A 16,318-nucleotide genomic window follows, 5' to 3' on the forward strand; every position below is an offset into this window, starting at 1 on the left:
TCACAAAAAATCTAAAGAGGGGGAACGTTTACTTTGTGCACTACTGAAGGAGAAAGAATTTACTAATGCATGCAGAACTTTTAACAGTTAAATATTTACTGTGACTCTAATTCAGGTTTGGGCCTGAGAACTTTCGGATTTAGAGCACAACCAAGTTATGATGCAAGAAAGGAATGGTAGCGTTTACAATGTCATTACGTTTTCTTGACTTTTACTTTCTTTAGATGGGAATTGTGAGGATTTACATTGTTAATATATAATAAAACATTTAATCACTTTAATTTCCGTTAACTGGGAAAAGTATAATAGAGTAAGAACGTTCACATAATGATTAAAATTACTTTTATTTGACTTTCCTTCATTCCTAAAGAAAAGTGGTTTTCTTTCATTCATAAGTAAACATTCCAATCCGTGCTATGACAACACCAAGTGTGAACATTATATAATTAACCACACAACAATTAAGTGATTGTACAATACACATTATACCACTGACCACTGGTCAGTACAAATGTCACTGTGACATTTAACATTCAATCCCATAAACTTGACAAACATTCAGTCTCATGAGAAGTCATATAACTTAATTGAACTAAAAGTATTCTATTCAGGATTGCTTTCTAACTTTGGGAATTACTTTAATAGGTTTTGTAGATCATCCTTTACATTGATGTATTTATTTAGAGGGATATACACTGTACAATGAATTTACAATGAATTACAGGAGGGAGTTGTCTATTACTATAATTTTTAGCGTAGAAACCTGATGACTTTCAGGAAATGCATCTTTTTTTTTCTGTAGGATGATATAAATTTGCTTCAATGTCTGTCCTGGCAATGATATATACTACATATTTTAAAACATATTCAGGATTACCAATATGTTTATCTCCCTTGGCTTCTCTCCACAGAATTGGCTCTATTTGACTTTTTATCTTATACACTTTACCAAATACGTCTGGTATCTAATGTAATTTTGTGAAAGGAACATGTAACTTGATTGACAACTAGCATAATTTGGTGTTCAAGACCAGTCACCGTAGATAAAAGTACAAAATCAAAGTATAGTTTTTAGGTGCAGGACAGAAGAGAGAGAGAGAGAGAGAGAGAGAGAGACAGAAGAGAGAAAGAGAGAGAGAGAGAGAGAGAGAGAGAAAATTGAGATAAATAAATAATCATTAAAACATAAAAACAAAAAAATTAGGAAAATCACAGCAGCTCAACAGGTATGTCTAGAAAAATAGAAATTAGAAAATCAATAAAAAACTGAATTTTTTTTATTTATTGTGCAGATAAATTAGCCTGAAATAGTCGGAAATTAAAGTGTCATTCTGTTTGTTACTTTCAGTCGAGATGAACGAACAGGACTTTGTCTTTTCGACTCTTTTTAAAGTTTAAGAAATTCTTGAATATTCCTTTCTGTTGAAATTAAGATTTTTTTTCAGAATACCAATGTCGCTAGATATTAATGTTGAGCCACTGGAGTTAGAACACAGGAAACACCACCTATTAGAGAAGATGCATTTATGACACACGAGGCTGAAGGGTGCGGCACACAATCACGCTACCCTTACCGACTTAAGATGCTCGTAACGGGTTTTAACGTCGCCAAGGTCAAGTTCTAGATCCTCACACTTCCTCTTGTACTGCAAAACCTACGGAATGGATTGAACAAAGAAGAGGTCATAACTAAGGTCAGAGTTGAAAGGTTACATGCATACATAGTTGTTGATTACCTGATATTGCATACGCTGGATATGAGAATCCTTGGATCGGACTATTCTCTCCATCTCCGTACATTTTGTCTTGTATTGTAAAAGCTGTGAATGAAGCAGAATCTCGCACAGGTAAAAGTTATACTACACAAGGCAATGACAGCATTACTGGGAGGAGCCTATCAAGCTCAAACTCTGCACATAAGTAAAACTTTAGGAATTTGAAATCGTTTGGAAAATTATCTTGTTTTACTTCAACTAATTTGACTTTTATGCTCCCTTATTTTTATGTTTTTAGAGAATTTTGGTTGCAGTCATGTAGTTTTTTGACATTAATAGATCTTTATTGTTATTTCAATATCTGTCCAATATGATTCCCCATTTCTGATTTTTATTTTTCAAAATCAAAATTCATCTTTAATTTATATGAACAATGCATTTCATTGAAAATTTTTTTAAATTTGAAATGCCTAATGAATAAATTATCTTCCACAAATTGAGACAAGAACTGACGATAACTAGAACACTACAAAAACTCCTAAAAGAAGAAGAAAAGAGAAATGATTAGTTTTACTAACATTCTCTACATCATTAGCAGTGATCTCTGTTTATTCCTGTGAAATATTAATTATATTTTTGTGATGGATAGAGAATTCTTATAATTAGCAAAGTTTTTGAACACCATGCTTATAGGATTGTTTTTAGAACACATGCATTGCCATAATCAAATCAAATAGTAGAGAAAAAAAAAGACTTAAACAACTGTCAATCTAAAAAGCAGCAAGCAATCTGCTGATGTTAATATCCCGTGTCGTCTGGCACAGCTGATAAAGTCCTCGCTATGATCTACATTTGACAGGGCGCGGCCACAAGTCTATACTAGGGGATGCAATGTGATAGAAATGGAGAGAACAAACCACCTACATTCACTTGTTTACGTTCCATCTGAACATCAAATCATACAAACATATGGACATTTCTTCCAAAAACGAAACATTAAAAAAAAAATCAAAATTTTTCAAAGTTTACGAAAAAATGTTTTTTTAACTATCCAACAAAAATCTGTATTCATATCTAGTTGAAAGAAAATCTGAAAATTTGAATTGCATTATGTAGTGAAAATCATCAAAGTACAAAATAATAAACTGCATTGCAATAGTGCACTATTGAATGAAAAGGTGTAACTTGAAAATAAAAAAAAACAAAGTTTTCAGTGACCTAATCACTGTCTACAATGTAGACATGATAATGGTAAATGATGAAGGCCTTCTTTATTCATTTGGTTGTATAAGCTCGCTATATATCATTTTGACAAGATTATGGAATTAATCAAATATCTATCTATATATAGAAGCTATTGGACCAAAGAAGTAAACTTATACTGCTGTCGTTAAGTTTTTTTTTTCATTGCGAAGGTCACTTATTGGACAAAATTCTTTCATTCTTGAATTTCAAAAATTCTAGGTTAAACCCAAATAGACCTAGCTCCTTTGAAATGCAAAAAATAATAATCTGTTTGCTTAGATATTACTGTAGATCCTCAACTTGAGAGTATAAGTTGCTATGCTACAGAAATGTGTAGGATACCTTGGCTTGGAGTTTCTGTACGAGCTGGGCTTGACGTGATTGGCCGTCCTGGTACGCCTGTAGTTTACGTTTGTAACTGCCGTGCTCGTCCTCTAATTTACGTCGCAGCTCAATGTTCTGCTGGACGAGGTTCTTAGAGGGAGCCTCCAATGAAGTGTCTGCACTGTCTCCCTTCAGTGACTGTTCAAGCTGTAACAAAAAAAAAAACATTAACGTACTAATCAGTAACCAATTCTAGTCTATGTTGTAGTACTATTGTACTAGGGGACAATATTAATGTTCCATCCAGTAACATGAGTGAACAATCATGTGACCATTGTGAAACAAAAGGTAAACACCAGCCTACCAATTGATAACAGTCAGGGGAACAAACATTTCACTATTTGAATGAACACACATGATGACATTCATTGCACATAACATTTGGTACATAATACACTAGGGAACAAACATGGTGCCATTTGTTATGATAGCAAGTCATTGCATCATTTTTTGGTAACACATTTGGGGACATTATACATGTAGTTATGTATGAGGGAGGGATATGAGAAAGTTATGTGTCACAAGGCCAGTATAGAGCAAGCGATCTTTTTAAATCAAAGAGATTCGAGAACAGAAAGGGATGGAGTCACTGGGACCAAAAAGAGAAGTGATGGCAAAAGGTAGCTTGATCTAGAAGAATCTCTCTGTATGCCCATGAAATGCAGTTGAAGAGAGGTTAGAATATCAGGAAGACTTCAGCTTTGTTAAAGGCATGACATTTTGCCAAATGCAAAACAAAAATATATGATCTTCATACAGAAAATTGAATTGCCTTACTTTTGCTACACATTATATATCATTCTTGTTGTGTTTATGAAAACTTAAACCACCCTGTTTTACATGTCAGATACAACAAAATCTGAACAAGCTTATTACTGAGATTTAAAAAGATTTTATGAGAATTTGTTGCGAAATAAAGCCTATTATATACATATCTATCATGTTTGTTGGAATTGTATGTGTGTAATCTCTTGGTTTTATAACACAGCTGCAGGACGTGATTTAAACACACAAGTCTAACGCTCTCATAGAATATATACACGCATAGAAAAGTCGGCTATCAAAATCAAACAGTGCCAATTCACATCACAATCCCTGTGCCCAATGCTTGAGCATGTAAAATCCCTCCACTATATTCATCTACTTTCTATGTTTATATATATCTACAAATTATCCTCCCTAAATTACATATCCCATGGTTATCCAGTCACCTAAAGCAAGTTATCATATTGCTAAAAGATAGCTAGCATAAATACATGATTTAATAAAAGCAAGTTTTCAATAATTTCATGCATATTTATAGTAGTTTTATGTCTTTAGCCTCCAAAGAATGAATTCAGATTTTTCCAATTAGCGAATTGACAACCATGCACGAGTATCCATGTAAATATCTTGATATGTTGACGATAAAAGGGACAGATTTCATGGCTGCGTTCCTGAGTATGATTATCATAGAACCAATGAATACAGCCCCTACCTGGATCTATAGATACATAAATCTCTTTGTCCGCAGAATTTATCAGTAAAACCCACAAATACAATACATACCAGATGATTTAATTAACAACACTACTGCTGAGTCAGGAAAACTTGACTAGTACAGAACAGTAAATTCATCAAGCGGAAAATCACTTGAAAAGTTTCCTGGAAACTATATCAATAGTTGATGAAGTGTATTCAAACTGTAAGTTATGGCTAATTGTAAAGTGGGAGTGTTCATTTGTATGCCACCAACATCAGTGAATGGATGGATTAGGGGAGGGGTAAAAACCAACCAATGGTGAAAAGTCTTCTAATGTATTTGCTCAATAACTTTATAGAATAAAATTATGAACTTTTGTTTGATATGCATTATCTCAGATAATGATGTAAGTTTGGCAACAGAGACCAACATAAGTTGATAAATACACCAAAATATACAATTTACAGACAAGGGTAGATCCTGAAAGAGCTAAAATGATCTTCAACCTACCTGAAATAAGCAATAATCAAGACAAAATATTTGATTGTATGTCTATATCAAATTCTAGCCGATAGTTCATCTCTGTTTACCTAGTTGATTAAAATTATAACCTCTGCAATTTTAAGCATTAAAACAAAGTTGAGGGCATGCCATTATATGAGTATAAATATTTTGGCTTCAGAACTTCACATAAATAAATGGTCTATATAGATAAAACTATTCCAATACTCCATTGTCCAAATGTGTGTATGGTAAAGTACAACAGTACTACATACCTACATAGATATTTATTAATGATTGGTCAGATGTTAAAGATACAAATTTCTGATTGGTCAGATAAAATGGTTTACCCATCATTGATTGGTCAGATTTACAGCACAATGTCTCTCATTGGTCAGGCTCACTGGACTGAAGTGTTAAACTGACAATATACAACATGTCACAGTACATAAATTATATAGATTATAACTATTTCAGATTAAAAGCACATTGATGCCTTTGACCTAATGATACAATCTATAGACATTTCCTGGCCAACTTTAGATGAATCGGACAAGCATCTGTCAACACTGTACTTTGTTTTTAAATTTATGGGAATCAACCTTGGGTTACATGCACTGTCACAATAACTAAACAAAAACACAACTAACAGCTATTATAATAATACACTGTCAATCAGCTATATACTAAGCAGATGCAATCCTTAAAAAGTTGACAATAAGGGATTGAAAATAGTTTAACAACCAGAACAACAATATCATATATACCAGCATGCTTTTAATACCAATTTAATTCTAGCAAACTCATGTTGCTATTGCGTCTTTAAAACCTGCAGTGAAAGGGGTAAAACTTTCCTTACAAGAACCAATCTCTAGTTCACAAAATCACCACAATGACTTTATCAAAATGTCAATTCACTAAAAAATATCTTAATGACATTTATTAATTGAAAAACCATCTTATCGCCAATAACTTCTTCATACAAATTTCTGATTGTAGATAGAAATATTGATCATTCTATAGCTTTGGTAGGTTTTAAACCCCAGGTGTTAACAAATAGCTATTACACATGACAATCCCCTACCAATACAAAACACATTCAAAATCGACAGAAAGAATGTGTCGTCTTTTTTCAACAGACAATGAAAACTTTTCAAAGTACACAAAACTGTCTCTGTGCAAAATCACACAACAAAGATTACCAGCACCTCGACACAAAGACAAGTAAGTGGCAATAAAGGATTAGATCTCATATATCAAAGCATTGGTTTCCAAACAAACATTGTGCCAAAATCAAACAGATCCTATGAAAATTGCAAAGATGTATTCATCAAATTGTATCTATAAAACAAATGTTTTTGGTCAAATAGAACTGTTAAAGTTGGGACCACGGAATTTGCAGAATCATGCATTTCATCAATGTTCCTCAAGCCAGGGTTTGATAAAATTTCTTACATTCAAATTCTCCAAATAAAATTGAAAGCATTAGCGAAGTTTAGGAAACCATCTTAAATTAAGGAAGATTCTTTAACTTATGATGCTTTCCTTTGGAATGTTGATGAAACTGGTCTGAAATAACATTGAACTAAGTCAATAAAAGACATGTTTACAGAGGTCATTCAGTATACGAGTAGTTGGCATGCAGATACCCAAAAAGAATGTATTGTAGTAAAGGAAGTTAAAAGATTGGAGAAGATATATCATTTTGGTTTACCACACTAACGATGCAAGTTAGTATCATTAGAATATGGCTATTGCATAGCATTAAACAGGCACTTGCGGTCAGCAGATATAAGATATTTAAAACCGAGATATTACAAGATAAGAATTGATATACTGACAGCGGACACTTTAGACTTGACGAACCCTGCGGGAGGGGTGAAATAGGTGGGTTCCTCCTCAGCCATCCTAGTTACTACACCTGTCCAGGTAAGTCTTCAGGTTAATCAATTCCACTCAGGCAACAAATCAACGATCAATTAATTATGCTGGACAATACAGCCTCAGCTAGTGTAAGTCCTCAGTGACAGTTATTGTATAGCTGTGCACAGCTCACAAGGCAAACTGACCACAAATTAAAGCTGTCCCAGGGTGTAATCTGCACTGATATATTGATGTGATAATTACAAACTTATATAAATGAACAAACTCATCTGCCCTCCCACCGAATTATTTCTGGCTCATGCAGCCTCTGTAGCAGGTTCTAAGGTCAATGAAGCATGTCGTTACTGGAGCCCCTGTTCACACCTGAGCAAATATCCATTTAACCTGTCACAGGTAAAGTCTTGTCCTCTGTGGAATGGATCAGGTCCTCTCCAGTATCGATCTATCGGCTCCCCTGATAATACCCGCTACTTGTATATATATTATAACCCTTCTCTGCCAATCAGCTGAACAAGGCTTCCCTGTTCAGCTCATTCAGCAATATAGAAACTACAAGCCAACACAAATGACCTTGCAAATCAAAATGAAAAACTTTGTTGTAAAAAAAATAAATCCAATGTAAAACTGTTCAGGTTTCAAAAACACTTTTTAGATGTGCATTTAATTTTTTTAGGGCTCTATTCTTGGTCCACAAGATTGATGTTGTTCTAATTTGAATATTTTCCAGGTCAAATAAACTAATTCAGTCATCCACAGAAACTCCTATTTTAGTCCTCTGTAGCATACAGCTGAGATCCGAAAGATTATAAAAGATCCTTGAGATATTTCCCAAACCAATGAACCAAGGAAGCATTTGCAAATGTTAACACTGAACGCCGACAGATTTTTGGTGTATTGGGATCAGTATGTCAAAGATCAGAGGACTATCCACAAAGTGTTCTGAATTGAATCCTGCAACATTGAATGTACTAGCTATCACAAAGATTTGACCTCAAATGCTGCACTGATCTTGTCACATGACAGTTGCACTTTGGTCTGGGAAAACAGACAATCTAAACTGTGGAGGCTAGTCCTATCAGCACTCGAAAACGGAGACACACTCGTCCAAATATCACACCTCTCTACGTGTTCAACTCCGACCAAGTCTGGCCACAGTTCAATCAAGCGTAATGACCAAAATGTCAGAGACATATATGGCTATAAAGAAAACATTTAAGACTTTTATATAAAACCTACCTAGACCTATATCACCTACAGATTACATTTGTCTTACAAAGAGTTTTAAATCTAAATGAACGCTTTCATGTTTCTTGGTCAAGATTATTTGAGTTTAGGGATTAGACCAAGATTTCCTGCACGAAGGCTGGGTTAATGGTAGGCTGGCAGTGTCTTGGAAGTTTTTTTAGTATGGTGGGAAAAGCACATTTATCATTTAGATTCTGAATGAATGTGACATTCCTTTAGTATTATAAATGAACATCCCAGTCTATGCAAAAAAAGAAAGGCAATAATATCTATAAACCTGGGGTTCTTCAACTTTATAATAAGCAAAGTAAAAGTAAACTGAATATTTTTATCACTCCACATTTTTTTATAACTATTACAACTTATAAATCTTGTATAGATAAGTACAAATACAATTTTCAAAGTTCAATATTTGTTTTGGTTAAAGATGGCATTATTCCTCAAACTGTTTCTAAAATCAATGTTTATTTTCATTCAGAATGACAAAATAACCATTCATGTCAACTAATCTAGACCCAAAAACCTCTGCATTAAGGAAAAAGATATAAAATCAATCGAAAAATACATGGTACATTATTTACAGGATTTCAAATTGGTTGAATTAGGAAGCAAATTTCTGGGTACCTAGAAATGTGTCCGAACAACAGGTATGAAAGTCTGATAAGCAGACAAGTATACTTGTACGTGTCGCTCACCTGGAGACAGGGGCTTACCTAATCAAATATACATACAGGTAGAAAACAGGTACCCAGTGTGACAAATGGCTCTTTACCTATACATCTGACATTACAGAATTTCACAATAACATTGACGCTCCTAAAAACATGTAACGGCAGGACAATGAAAATGGAGGCAAACTGGAAATATTGATAAATTTATGACCATCATTTATAATATCAGAGTGGCAATCGAGAGTATATATGTACCCGGATAGGTACTTCTGAAATATTAAGTTCCGTCAATAGTTTTGCACGATTTTATATACAAGTGTCAACAGGACTGTAGAAGTGGAGGGAAATCAGAATGACATTGATACAAATATTGGGAGAGAAAAATTCCAATAATCAAACTCTATAGATACTTAAGTAAACAGACATTGGAAACGCGGTCAATTTTCAGGCTCATTTGTAATGTAACTCCTGATAATTTCATGAAGAGAAAATGTTCAAGATTTATTTTTCAAATGACACCGAGTTTTTCGATTGTCTTGCCAGTCACATGTGTATATATATATAATAATTGCATACTCAGAAATATAATAATCTATTTGTTCTCAACACACAAGACAAGACAATGAAGAATTTCTGGTCATCTTAACTCAACAAGAAACTTGATACTCCAATGTTTCTGTATAATTAGCCCAGACATCTGTTAGTCTATTATAAACATCTATGTGTATGGTATAATTTTTTTATACTGTTGAAGGAATATCTACCCTGATACACTCCCAGGCTAAGTTCTTGGACAAGTTCCCAGAATGTTTGTGGCTCTTATAAAAGCTCCCCAAATAAAGGCTCGAACACACTCCTATAGACAAATTGCTGGTGTAGAAGTTTTTTTAAAGCTCAGCAATAAAATCATTGTTTCAGCAAAACCTTAATACTATTGTTTCCTGATACAACGTGCCAGAATATACATGTGTACATAATCTCGACTAGTCCTTGGTATTAACTGGCTTTAGTCAGTCCTACATGTATCCAGACCAAAGTGGTTTGTAAGAAATCCCCACTAGTTGACTACAGGGGAAACATGCACTTTAACAGAACTTGTTTTTTTTTATATTATTTATGCATCAAGATATCTTTGTAAATGTTTGTGTAACAGTTTTTTCCCCAAAAGTTGGTGCCACTGATTTTTTAGAAGCAATAAATTTTTCACATCTATGAGATATTAACAGGATAAGGAATTAGAGTATTGGTCAACCATGGTCAAACCAGGAATCTGACCATCCTATAGTACCACTAACAGACAAACACACACATTGGCACCATGTAGTGAACTCACTTCAAGTTACTAATACACATTTCAAGACCTTAGAGGAATGGCTAGTGAGGGTGTTATCAGTGTCTTGATAGGACCACACAGGTCAAACTAAACACTAAGGACAATCAAACAAGTCAATTACCCCCCTTGTCTAAGGTATCTCACACTTAGCAAACACATACAGCCAATTTAGGCAGCCCAGGACAGATAAGAGCTCAGCCAAGTCCCTTAACTCCAATCATCGCACTATTTCCACAGTTATAGTGACACAATCCTTGATAAAACATGCATTAATGAACTTTGTAAGCTGATTATAAGTCTGAACACAAGGAAATGATTTATTGAACTCAGAAAGTTGTCAGTATTGGCTACCTCCAGCTACTTCTATGATTTACAGGCCCGGCTCTTGAGTACTTCTGTAGGCCTGACAAAACCTAGAGTTACGGACAATAAGCTTTAAGTGAAAGCTTTTTATCATGTCAAATGTGAAATTGCAGGGATAGCTAAAATACCCTTGAAAATACTTTTTGCAAGTTTACAGCCACTAGTAGCTGAATCTGTACCCCTCAGCAGACGATCACGATACAGTCTCGATTTTATTCCATACGAAACCATAGTGCTATGTACATATAAATATATCTAAATCATTCTAAATCTTCTATCTGACCTGTCTTCATTCTATGATGATGAGCTTATGATCTGGGAAAAAGAATTCTATACTAATGATGACCTATATACACTTATCTATCGTGCTGACCAGCCTTTAGTTCAATGCCCTTATATCCGATTTTTTGACCGTTGTCTTATGTATGTAGAGGACTGATCGTCTTCTACGGTCCATCAAGGGTTGGACATTCCAAAAAAGGCTTTGACTGGTCATGCCCAATACACAATCCGGCCAGTCTTCATGTGTAATCTTCTTAGGGAGTTTAAAGCTGCTAAGGTGCTGATCAACCGCAATATACATGTACAACAGTAAACAGGTAAACATTCTAACGATGTTTTTGCCTCACCTGTATCATTGGCCAGGTGGATTGCTACAGACAGGTGTATATTACAAGCTACCAGGTAGTTACGAGAAGGCGTGTTCCACAAAATTTGGGAGTTAATATGTTAGAGCTGACACAGACATCTTGTGTCAATACATGTGTAAGCCCCTTAATCCCCAATTGACAGCTCGGCTGGTGTACAAAGCCAATTAATCCGCTGGACACAGCAGTCTACAGTGGTCAGTTTGTGTCCACTAAGGTCACACACTGTTATACAAATGTATATATATAATCTTCACACATTTCTTAATGTGATTTTTTCTAATACATTATAAGGAATATTACAATCTTTTTCTTTCTTTTTTTTTGTTTAATTGATCTTAAACAAACTCAATGGAATGAATTAATTACCTTAAGCATCAGTCTATATAGTCATTTCTGAATATAATTTAATAAAGTATTACTTGTCAAGCATTGAGAAAGTGTAAAATTATGTTGAATGAAATTACTTATTTTCTTATTTGCCAAATTCTTGAGCTATTTTTGTGACACACAATCTAAGTAAGGGGAGATAACTACATAAAGATACCAGATCAATCTGCATAGGGAGTGTGTTAGGGGAGATAACTCAATAAATATATGGCATACAATTCTTTGAGGCACTATCCATTGTGACTTTTTAATTCTGCTTGACCTAAGAACTTTATAACTGACTATAAACATAGAGATTTGATGGAGTAGGGTTGATTCCATGTTCTTGTCAATGTTGTACGGACCACTTCCCTATGTCTATCATACATCCCTCAAACACACTACTGACTAATTCAAACTTTCAATCATTCTTTAAAATAGTGTAGTTCCACTTGTCAAACATTCATCAGAAAGACCTATTCCTCTTGTCAAGTATCGTGTAGACAGAGATCGAACTATAAGTGTTTGTCAAGTACTGGAGTAAAACTTGCCGTCGGTCATATTTTAAAACTGTTCCAACTAGTTCTTTGCTCATTAATCAGAAAATAGGAACCGAGAAATTTGATAAGAATCTTTGTACTATTTGTGGGGTCCTGTCAACACAGACTTATGTTATAACAGGAATACCCGAGTACTTATTCAACACCAACAGTCATGTTTATTATAATCTTTAGTTTGTATGATGTGGTCTGGATATTTCTAACAAATGCTGATGTCATGTCTATTGTTTAACCTAACCAATCTGACCCTGACATCAAGAGGACTCTATGTGATTGGAAGTACTTATTTAAATTTGCTCCAATTATTTTACAAGTTACAAAGCATATGATTATTCAAAAAAAGTTGTATTGTTTTTTTATGTGTACCTTTTCCTAAGGTTAAATGAATCCACCCCTTCCATGACAAAAAATTAACCCTCGTCATTCCAGAGGTTTTAATCCTGTATCATTTTACATTTAAACCTAACACATTTGAGTATAGATCAGATTTTAAGTTTAAGATAAATTTCCAGCTGTCATCGGTCGCCACACAGTGGCCTTTAATTCTTGTTGTTATTTACATGTTTCTAACCTATTAATGAGAAGAATTAATTATACAAAATCACCCATTTAAAAGGTGACACACCACTCCATGCTAATTCTCAATCGGTTCTTTAAAGTTCAAGATAAGCGGCGTCTTCAAGACATACTCCGACCATTTATGGTAAATTTTCTAAACAAAATTTAGCTTAAATTATTAAATCCTTAACAAATTATAAAATATAGCAATTTTTTTTTTTTTAAACTTTTCTTTTAAATGCAAAGTCTAAACATTTTGAATTTTCAAAGAAGAATTATTTTTATCTAATAAAAGAAATTGATTTTATAATAATTCGAGAATATCTACTGTGGTAAACAATATGCTTATAATATGTATGATAATAAGATACATTCATACATACTGGTTACTGACCATAGACAAAAAACATACCTATAACCAGGAAATATGACACCATATAAGGCCATATGTCAATTTACATTTAGTAACGTGTGCTTGATGATTCCAAACAAATGCCCACAGATAATGGACCTAAAACTATCGTCTCAATTTCTCGGTAATTTTTCAAATTATTAAATTTGACAATCGTTCTAAGCCGAAGACGGCTGATAAAGCAGGATCTGAAATTTCAGTTTAATATACACACAAGTCTCTTAAATCAGGTGCAAAGCATGATAGACTTTGTTCCGATATCTCAGGTACGTGATCGAACAGTTCACTTCAAAGATAACAAAAATTTACAACTTCTTATCAGGTACGTACAAAACGTGTTAAGATTTTAAACCCCCAAGTAAATCCAACTTTTAGGGAGTAACTTATGATGTCAAAGTATTATTTATATACTGTAAAATATAATCTTTTTAAAAGCTGGAGGTCGTATAGGTAAGAAAAGTACATACACACATGTGCACAGCATTCAATATTTTAATAGCAGTAAGCCACACTCCTGAAAAGGTTCCGATATATGTAAATCCACCTTTTAACCGCTAAAATATCACAACACTTAAAATGTCTTGAGAGTGAATCCAAAATACCTTCCAAATTATAAAACTCACAACATCATTTATCACAAAATATATCTGCATGTACATCTATAACTTTTATTCACGTGTCACTGTATATCAAAATATCTTGACATTCTTGCACCTTTAACCTGCCACTGTATGTTATGTATATCATCTTAATGCAACAAAACTCGATGATCAATATTGTTAACTGAATTCAATAAACAAATACAAAGAAATGAATGTGACAGATCACTGTGAAAATCATAGGGGGTGAAAAGAAAGTGTGACAACTACAAACTAAGATGGTGGGGTGCAATTCAAACCACACAGAAAATGAAATGGTGCATTTAATGAGAAATGAGTCGGCTGATCAAGCCTTAATATCTACCTGTGGAGATGTAATCTGAGTGCGTACACACTAACAAGTAGGGACGGACTAAATGTCAACATTTATTGATGGAAGAGAGCCCTCAACTTTAAATACAGAACAGTATCTAGAGATGTTCTAATAACACAGCAATGAAATGAAGAAATGATAACGACCCCAAGTCTTTTAAAGAGTACCTGACCCTGATAGCGAAATATGACATCAAATAGAAATTGTGTAAAGAAACTGTCACAAACTGTAAGCCATAAATGTCAAAGCGACATTATATATAAAGCGGTCTAATCTAGATACTAGATCTACAAAAGCATTGTGAAAACCTCCACCAAAAACATTACCCAGCTCTGACAATCCACCCGATTCCGAGGTGGGGTCCGTCAGGGATCCCCGGGAGTAGGGGGAAGTTAGGAGGGTTAGAACACACTATAATCACCTGAGTTTCTTCAATACAACCCTAGATCAGCGAGGAGCGAGCCATGTCTATGATGAAAGCTGTCACATATAGTCCCTACACACGTACAGGTAAACCACCGGTACCTTACGACACGTTAAAACATGTCAAAATTTACCGCCGTACCGGCTGATTGGCCGCTATATCTATGAGAGCCGGCCGATACACAGCTGCACTGACGGACAATACTTGAACAGAAACTAAACACTTTTTAAATGAATAGTTCTATAGATTAATAATGGTCTACACAATCAACATACAACAATGATTAATTTTACTTTCACTCTATTCAGGGCTAGGTATATTGTACGTGGTCTTGCATTCTAAGTAGAATAAACATGATGAATGGCGCGGCTTATTCGGCTGGATTAGGCCCTTTATGCTGTACATTACGAGTGTTACTAGGTAAAGGATTAGATTCTAAAGTAAAATTAACGTCCAGAAGTAAATATCTTAGGATGGAATCAAGGAATTATACATGGTTATTTAAATAACCCTGCCCCCTGTTTTTACATACCATGAACATTAAAGCAACTGTACATACATTACATTTCACAAAAGATTAATAACAAATTTTCCCGATAAAAACTGTTTATTTTTCTTAATAAATATCTATTTCATTTATATGATTTTTCATTTATACTATATATGGACCAATAAAGTTTCATAAAATGTTGGTCTAAATGTGGAATTAATTATCACATGTTTTCTTTCTCTTATTGAAAACAGATACCTTAAATTTAAGTGAAAGTTAACTTACTTACAGATCAGTTTAAAACTCCTGAAATCCTTTCAATAATGAAAAAGCTTTTAGTTTTCTGGAGAAGATACATTTTTTAATTCAGAGTGCTAGATACATTAATAATCTTGATCAGATAAGATCTCTATCAACTTCCCTTGGGTACGACATCTAATTTGTTGTATTTCGATATCTTCCGAAATGCCAAAGCAAACAGTTCAACAAAGTGTATTCCGCATGAATATTTCATTATTCAGAATCAAGCCTAACGATATGTTAGCAAAGTTTAAGGACAAAAATTCAAAATAAATTAAGTAGACTCACCATGATAGAAACTCATTTATTCAGAAATGAACAAAAAATTGAAATGCTGAAAAAGCTATGACAATCATGCAACAAACAAGGTTTTTCTTCCCATTTGTAGTTGTATGTTTTTTTGGATTAATTTAGTGAGAAAAAGTCTCTCCAACCACCTAAATGCAATTTACTTAAGTTTTACTGATATTACTTACAAAAATCTGCCTTACTTAGTCGTGGCCTTCCAAAAAGCTATACGTGTATTTTCAGCCTTCAAAAAATGATGATATTAACCTCAATGTTTTATAAATCAATACCTTTGATCTTCTATATATTTATACCAAATTAACACTATTTAATTCAATTATACATAAACATACAAATAGGCTATTAATGGTTTTATCAATTTGTTTTCCCTCCAAGGAGAAGACTTCGCCCTAAATCCCTTTATCAGCCATAAAAAAACATCATGGATACCATCTTTATTTCTTCGGGATATAGAATAAACTGAACAGCTCTTAA

General features: G+C 33.9%; 1 protein-coding gene across 1 annotated transcript in view; it reads right to left on the reverse strand.

Moving 5' to 3' along the window:
- The window catches only part of LOC138318254 (rootletin-like), a 91,136-nt gene that overhangs the window by 32,524 nt on the left and 42,294 nt on the right, over positions 1-16,318 (reverse strand). The window contains exons 3-4 of the mRNA XM_069260499.1: positions 3,303-3,491; positions 1,575-1,655 (exon numbers count right to left, since the gene is read on the reverse strand). Of these exons, the coding sequence (XP_069116600.1) occupies positions 1,575-1,655; positions 3,303-3,491 (270 nt within the window). The remainder of the gene's footprint in view (positions 1-1,574; positions 1,656-3,302; positions 3,492-16,318) is intronic.

Source organism: Argopecten irradians, chromosome 1, assembly GCF_041381155.1.
Source record: "Argopecten irradians isolate NY chromosome 1, Ai_NY, whole genome shotgun sequence".
Taxonomy (NCBI): Eukaryota; Metazoa; Mollusca; class Bivalvia; order Pectinida; family Pectinidae; genus Argopecten; species Argopecten irradians.